The 8,004-nt window shown below is 35.9% G+C and overlaps 1 protein-coding gene across 1 annotated transcript; it reads left to right on the plus strand.

The window, feature by feature from the left end:
• Positions 1 to 1,498: 1,498 nt before the first annotated feature.
• Positions 1,499 to 4,070, plus strand: LOC110380750 (cytochrome c oxidase subunit 6C). Its single transcript, XM_021340844.3, has 3 exons — positions 1,499 to 1,639; positions 3,136 to 3,305; positions 3,925 to 4,070. Exons 2-3 carry the CDS (start codon positions 3,136 to 3,138, stop codon positions 3,986 to 3,988), a joined length of 234 nt encoding a protein of 77 aa, XP_021196519.1. The 5' UTR covers positions 1,499 to 1,639; the 3' UTR covers positions 3,989 to 4,070.
• The last annotated feature ends 3,934 nt before the right edge of the window (positions 4,071 to 8,004 follow it).

The raw sequence follows: 8,004 nt of genomic DNA on the forward strand, positions 1-8,004 counted from the left end.
GATATTTATTCATGATACCTTTCCCCTTTCGTTACCTACCATAATCAGTTGACGTCAGAATTTGGCAAACCTTACCTATCCTCCTTACCTAGGTACCTCTAGGTCTCTGAATCATGAACTTCTTTTTAAAACTTTGAAGGATTTTTTAAAAATTATTTGCGCAATTCTGATGTCAGGAACATGCACACTAAAATAGTGCGTTCGCCGCAAACTAAGCTATGCTTTATAAAGACAGTGAGCGGGTCAGCTTTAATTTTTCACTCTTTTCCCCAAGACAAGATACAAGAGTTTTTTTTCGATATTAGAGTATCTTAATGATATTACTGTTTAAGTTGTAATTAATCAGAGATTATATACATTGTGCATTAAAAAATGCAGTACATATTTTCAGACCAGTTTTTGTTGAATGTAGAATGCTTATAGAAGCAAAATAATTTGCCTTAATAACTTAGGAGAATCGGGCCCTGTACAGCAGTAAAAATTGCGCAGTACCGTAGTAATAGATATATATGGTGCAGTAAAATGGTTTAACTGCGATGACAATACTCAGTAAGTATATTAAAGAGGAAACGTTTTGTTTGATTGTACCCTAAAGGCTCCGAAACTACTGAATCTATTTGAAAAAGTCTTAATTGTTGGAAAGCTAGACTCTTCCCAAACCTAGGCTATATTCTATCCCGGAACAGGCAGCGTAGTTTCCATCCAAGGGACGCGAGTGAAATCGCGGGAAAACGGCTAGCACTCAATACGAAATACATTCATCTCTCTTACCTCACACTTTCTTCTGGGAGATGGCCCTTACACAAGCACACAATGGCTCAAATCTGGCAATCGCACAGACCACAGTCCAGCATCTGCCGACTTACAGTTTTCACCATTACCTGGAAAAATGAATTATATTCTAAAAATAATCTCGAATGATAAATTTTATAATAACTTAAATAATAGGCTAAATTAATTTGTCCAGAGAACCCTGCATTTTGGTTTTAACATAGGGTAGAAGATGAAATGATACAAAATTAATACTTGAGAGACATCCTCAGATCAAAGGAGACATCAAAGAAAATATAAATTGTAACGTGTTCTGTTGTTACTGCACGTCCCAGATTTCCAAACGTCCCGATAATACGGAATAAATTATATTTTATTAGTCTAGTGGATTTATTAGCCCTAGCTGGTCGCTTTCCCACTTTGCAAAGGCTACCCCATACAATTCCAGTCTTCTCTAAATAGAAATATTTTTTTTGTAACTTGACTTGCATAAATAAACCATTTTTCGCTATAGTAAATTTGAGTAGTTAGCAAATATTAATAGATGCCTTTGTTACATTTTAGATACACAAATAGAAATCAGACTTTTTCAAGTCGTACATGTGTGTAAAATGGAACGTAGATACCAATTTTCCGTAGTAGAAAACACATGTACTTACTTTTTCAGCCAATCAGAAAGCTTAACGCCCTAAAAGTTAACGCTTGTGATTGGATGTTAGTAGCAGATTGATATAATATCCAATAGCGTGTCGAATGGTTCGACATTTCAGGACATTCTGACTAGATTTTGTGTAATTGAAAACAGTTGAAAATTGCACTTGCTGTTCTCGTGTTCTTTGCGATTTTTCGTAAATTTATATAAATAAAGGTAAGCCATATTGTAAAATTAAGCTCTAATTATTCTTTTCATTAATTTGGAACCGTGTATGCGGTTGAGAATAATTATAAATATTCATGTTAATACCACAAAAACGCCGTCAAAATGTTATGTAAGATTGCTGTCATTAGATTTTGATTTTTATTCATGGAAATAGTTTTCCTTGTCCCTTCCGTAGTCTGATAAAAATAGTTTTAACATTGATTCAAATGGTTTACATTGCGACTAATAAGTTTCTCCCTACTTATTCACAATTAAATGATATTCTAAATTCAAGTTGTTATCATCTTATCTGATTGGTTAGGAGCTGTCTTCTGATTAAAAATTGTTAATCGGGGTTAGTCAAGGCTTGGTATAAGTTAACTAAGTATTTAAAATACCCCTTAATAGGGGGTTTATTTTCATATTAGCTTAAAAGTAAGTACCTAGTGTACTCTATGCAATTTTTTTAATTTTATTTTTTAATTTTATAATATTATCAATAATTCTATTATTTAGAGGTTAAATTGTTTAGAGGTTAAATCCTTTTGTATCATCTAATGAAACACAAGATATTATGATATTACTAGGCATTTGTTTTTAAACTGATGTATAAGCACTGAAGAAAATCAAACAACCCACATGCAGGCTATGATAAATGTTTTTATACAGTCAAAGAGTACCTAGAGGAGAAATAGTTATAATGTAAAAGGATTGTAGGTACTTTCTTAGCTATTAGATAATAGAACTTAAGATAAATATTTGCATGACTAAATTATAAGTCGAATATAGTGAGACCATATTATTTATTGTATCGACCATCATATTGTACCTATATTCTGGCAAATAAATAAATTTCATTTCATTTCATTTCATTTCATCAATTAATATTATGATCATTATAGTATTTGGTTCCTAAGAAATTTATGAACTTGCCTTGCACTAATAATTTAGGAATCAGCACTAACAATCATTTAACCCGTAGATGTTCTGAAATCAAAAGTTGGTAAATAACAGAGATTTGATCCATACTGTGTCATCACAATTGTATTTTTAAATCATTACAGCAATCACACGACAAAACATAGTTCTGTTTTATAGAATTGTATAACTCATTAAAAATAAAATTTTGTCACAACCAAATAGTGATGATGCGAAGTCTGTTTAGGTTCATGGCCCCGCGCTGGCAGCTAGCCGTAGTCTAAATTCGAGGCAAGGCTGTGCTGCAGCTGTACTATTGCAGTGCCGGTATAATGTGCCATGACCTTACGACTGGGAAACCGTTTATAACTACATAGTATAAAACAGTCACGTTTTCTCTCCTTAAACCTTCATAACTACACAACCGATTTTCGTGCGGTTTTTTTACTTGTTAGAGTGATTAAAGAGGAAGGTTTTATAATATGTAACATACATTCAATAGTGAGGAAATACTGATATCATGTGTGAAGCCTGGGTGGGTCGCGATTATAACTACATAAATAACCTATGTCTTTTTTGCTGCCTAGATGGCAGACAAGGCAGTGTCCACCGCGAGCAAGCCCATGATGAGGGGTCTCTTGAACGCGCAGATCAAGAGGAACCTCATCGCCTCCTTGGTCTTCGCTGCCATCTCCGGTGTGGCAGTAAAGCAGCTCATCGGCAACCCACGCAAGAGGAAGTATGCTGAATTCTACAGGTAAGACGATAATTCGAATAAAACTTATTGTCCTTACCAACAGGCTATAAGAGTGAAGGAATAAAACGGTACCTCATCATCTCCCGAGTCATTTCCTAACTATGTTGGGGTCGGCTTCTAGTCTTACCGGGTGCAGCTGAGTACCAGTGTTTTACAAGTAGTGACTGCCTATCTGACCTCTTCAACCCAGTTACCTGAGCAGCCCAATACTCCCTGGTAAGACTGGTGTCAGACTTACTGGCATCTCTCTACCCATACCAACTGCCAAGGATGTTAAATGACAACCGGAACCTACAGTTTAACATGCCATCCGAAACACAGTTATTGGTGTCCAAGATGTACTTAGAAAGTACATACAAACTTAGCAAAGTTGCATTGGTACAAGCTTGCTTGACCTTGAATTGAACCCCACTCCCTCATGCTTGAGAAGTTGGTTCTTTTTACCGACTAGGTCACCACAAAAAACATAGTTTAACATAAGTTTTTCATACACTAACAACGTTTTATATAATATGTATGTTAGTCTTTAAGGTATATATCTATGGACAAATGCATCCTGAAAATAAATATATTTGATTTGATAGTGATTCTGAATAACAGTGATTTTTTCTGCTTTCAGGACATACGATGCTGAGAAGGAATTCGAAGAAATGAAGGCGAAGGGTCTGTTCCAATCCTGCTAAACGCGGACAGTTATAGAGTAGTATTAATTTTATTTCGCTGTGAAAATGAGTTAACTTTAAATAAAATTATGATCTAAAAGTACCTCTTTTATTTTTTGAAATATCATTCCTCCTTTGGTTGGCGTTCCTTGGAGGCCGGAGGGCGTTCAGCAGTGGACGGCAATTGGCTGAAATGATGATTTCACCTTTTCTTTTTCCCAGCTATTCTACTATATCGTACCCATCAAATCACTGCAGCTAAAATTTTTGCCAACTCTTAATGGCGGTTCTCAATTACTCAGCACAAGCACTCATGAAAAACTGAAATAATTAGAGGCATACCCGCTAGTCATTTTGTTCACGGCTGTAGGTAGGTAAAAAAATAGTATCTTTTTTCCAATAATTTAATCAGGACATCAAGTAGGTAATACGTAACTTTCCAGAATACATAAATAATTTTAACAATTCAATCGATTACACCGTTGCCTTAATATAATTACATTAGTCGCTTAGATTTTAATTCAAATTGATCGCTACTTTGACTAACATAGAATATCAGTAAGACAGGTACCAGCCTGTTTCCACTAAAAGTATTATCAATGCTAAAATAAATAATTTTTAAAACAACCGTTCACATACACCAATGAGGGTTTTCTAAAATGGCGTCCACGAGGTGGCAGCACCGAGTCGTCAGGTCCAGGTAACTGTCAAAGTGCTTATCTTTACTATGAATAGTGAACGATTTTAGTGTTTTTTTTTTATTTTATAATTAAAGCACTGCATTATTGTTTTACTATTGAGGTTGAGTAAATAAAAAAAACTAAATCTATCTCTAATATTGTGTTAACAAATTTTTCAACAAGCTTTTCCTTAGTACCAGTGACTTTTGCACCCTCTCTCTTAGCTCAATTTTTAGTTCGGAAACCTTATTCTGACCGTAGTCCATAATAAAATCAATAACACTTCCAATATAACAGAATTTCAATAAACAATAAGTTCGGACCCTACAATTCCATACTATTTGACAGCTGTTTGGACCTGACGCATACGAAGCGCCGCCTGGCGGCAGAAAAAGTATCGAAAACCCTCATTAAATTATCATGAGAAAAAAGGCGGAAATTCTTCAATTCCCGCCAAAATTGATCATGTGAACAGATTATGTCATCAATTAATTCCAAGATGGCTGTCACTGGCGGAGGAATTTCAGCTTTGTTACCATCGCCAAAAATAAATATTTCGCTTGGGAGATTGTTGTAGAAGCAACATGAATATGGGAGTAATTTATACAGGATTAATTATTATTTTAAAAGGCTTTCACAGTCACGGATTTTGTCGCTCAGTTTGGGCTACGTGAGTGAGGCTAGGTACACGCTTGTATTTTGAACGGCCTCTCAGAGCACTTTTACAATAAATCCCTCGGTTTACCGTGCGACATATTCCTTGCGGCAAAAAATCTTTAATTCCCGTATAAACCGCACGTTGCTACGGAAAATCCGCTAGTGTGAAAGCGCTGTATTTACAAATAGCTGTGTTCCCGCGGTTACACCCGCGTCATGTGAGAACTACTGCCCGTATCGGGATAAACCATGGTCTATGTTATTCGGGGAGAGTAGCTTTCCAAATTTTTTTCAAATCGGTTTAGTAGGTATGTTTTGGGCCTTTAGGGACACAAACAAACATACATATATTGGCTCGTTGGCTCTAAATCTCCCACCAATCGCAGCAATCTTGGAAAAAATAATTGATGCTGCATCCCATTGAACTTCGCTCGAAATAATTTTTCAATGTTTTCCAGCGAGCGATTATGGAACGCAATTTCATTTTTTTTAACAACTTTTCAATCCATAGACCTCTACGACCACTGTTACCTATGCGAACTCTTATTGTGCAAAGAGTTCCAATTAGGATCGTTATATATCGTCTAATAGACATTTCGGTTGTTAAAATTATGCGACAGGTAACTATTCAAGCAATACACAACAGTACGCTTGCAGGGTTCCGTAAATACTCAATAAAACTCATTGAGCAAACATAACAGCTTAATATTACAAAACAAATCAATGCTTCTAAAAGGTATAAACAAGAAACTGTCTTAATGCACCAGGCATTCAGAAATCAACCTTACGTTAGTCTGCGGACGGACAAAATGGACGACAAACAAAAACTAAGTAATATTTACGGAACCCTCTGAATTAAAACAATAAAGGTCATGGCACACATGAACGGTACGGCACGGCTCGGCTAGTTCGCTGTCACCTCGCTGTTGGCTTCATATATTGACGTTATAAAATGTTTTATATGAGATACGACTTAAGTGTCAAATTCAAATGATAAGTTAATTGCTGCGCAGCAACTATATACATAGCTGCGCTGTGCCGTACCTACCGTGCATATGTGCAATATCTAGGGCTGGTCACATATGTAGGTACGTGCTACTACCTTAGTAGATTCACTATGACCTTTAGACTGTGTTCAAACCAAACTGACTGTCAGCCGCTGAATGTGAGTGTACCTTACGCTGTTTATTGTATTTCCATACATATTCACTTTTTCGTTCACATGTACATGTGACATTCGGCGGCTGACAGTCAGTTTGGTTTGAACGCAACCTTAACTCACGGCTCGCATGTAAACGGCCTAACTTAGATATACAATTAAAGTATTTAATTGAAATTGTTAATATTAAAAATAGAAGATAAACATGGCAGCGGAAGTTACGTTAAATAAATCACATAGAAGACATTAAGATTCAGTTCAATCACTTTACTCAATTAATTTAGGTTTAACCTACTCGCGCACTACAGACTAAACAGTCGGCCGACAGTTGCCAAGATAAATATTTATTAAAGAAAACCGTGAATTAAATCAGGGGCCCGATATTCCTAATTTTACTTAAGCGACATACGATTCACATTCGACTGAGATCCAATCACGATAGAACTCAATGACTCAATTACGATAGAAGCGTATGTAACTTTAATCAATGGGCCACGACAGGTATTTATAAAAGTAGAGCGAGGCTGTATGAGCTATATGAAATAAAAACGTATCAATTTGATGATGCGTTTGTTAGTTATGTTAAGCAATATTCAAAATTATTCAAAAAGGTTTGTAATATGGCAAAATCTAAATTCATAAGCGATACAATTAAAAAGTCTAATAATAAAGTTAAAACTACATGGAAAATAATAAATAACGAAACTGGTAAATCGGTCAGTCATGAAAAGAAGTTTGAAATCCTAGTCGATAACAAACTTGTTAGTCATGCGGACGACGTAGCAAAAGCCTTTAACGAGTTCTTTGCCGATATACCCATAGCTACAACTCGCTCCTTAAATTCTTCTTCGACTGATGCTGAGAAGCTTTTGCGTAGTAGTGTACCCAAGTGTGACTTCTTGTTCAAGTTTAAGCATGTAACGCCGCATGACGTCATCAATGTCTTCAAAACTCTTAAGTCAAAAAACACCGGTGATTACTGGGGTATTTCCACTAAACTTTTAAGTAATATCATTGACATTGTTGCTCCCTATCTAGCTGTTACATTCAATAAATGCGTTGATGCGGGTGTATTTCCGGACCTCATGAAACAAAGTAAAGTCGTTCCCTTGTTTAAATCAGGAACCAAGTCGGATATTGGTAACTTTAGACCAATTTCAATTCTACCTGCGTTTAGTAAAATATTTGAAAAGTTAATACTCAAGCAGTTGCTCAGTTATTTTAATGTAAATTGCCTCCTCCATAGCGAACAATATGGCTTTACTAGAGGTCGTTCGACTACTGATGCTGGTGTTGCTCTTTTAAAACATATTTTTAATGCATGGGAAAACTCTCAAAACGCAATTGGAGTCTTTTGCGACCTCTCCAAAGCATTTGATTGCGTTCAACATGACACACTTTTACGCAAGTTACGTTATTACGGCGTTCAAAACGGAGCTTTAAACGTCATAGAATCATATTTAAATCATAGATTGCAATGCGTAGACATCAACGGTGTCAAATCTTCAGGCCTACCAGTTCAATTAGGCGTGCCGCAGGGT

The sequence above is a fragment of the Helicoverpa armigera genome, chromosome 25 (assembly GCF_030705265.1).
Source record: "Helicoverpa armigera isolate CAAS_96S chromosome 25, ASM3070526v1, whole genome shotgun sequence".
NCBI lineage: Eukaryota > Metazoa > Arthropoda > Insecta > Lepidoptera > Noctuidae > Helicoverpa > Helicoverpa armigera.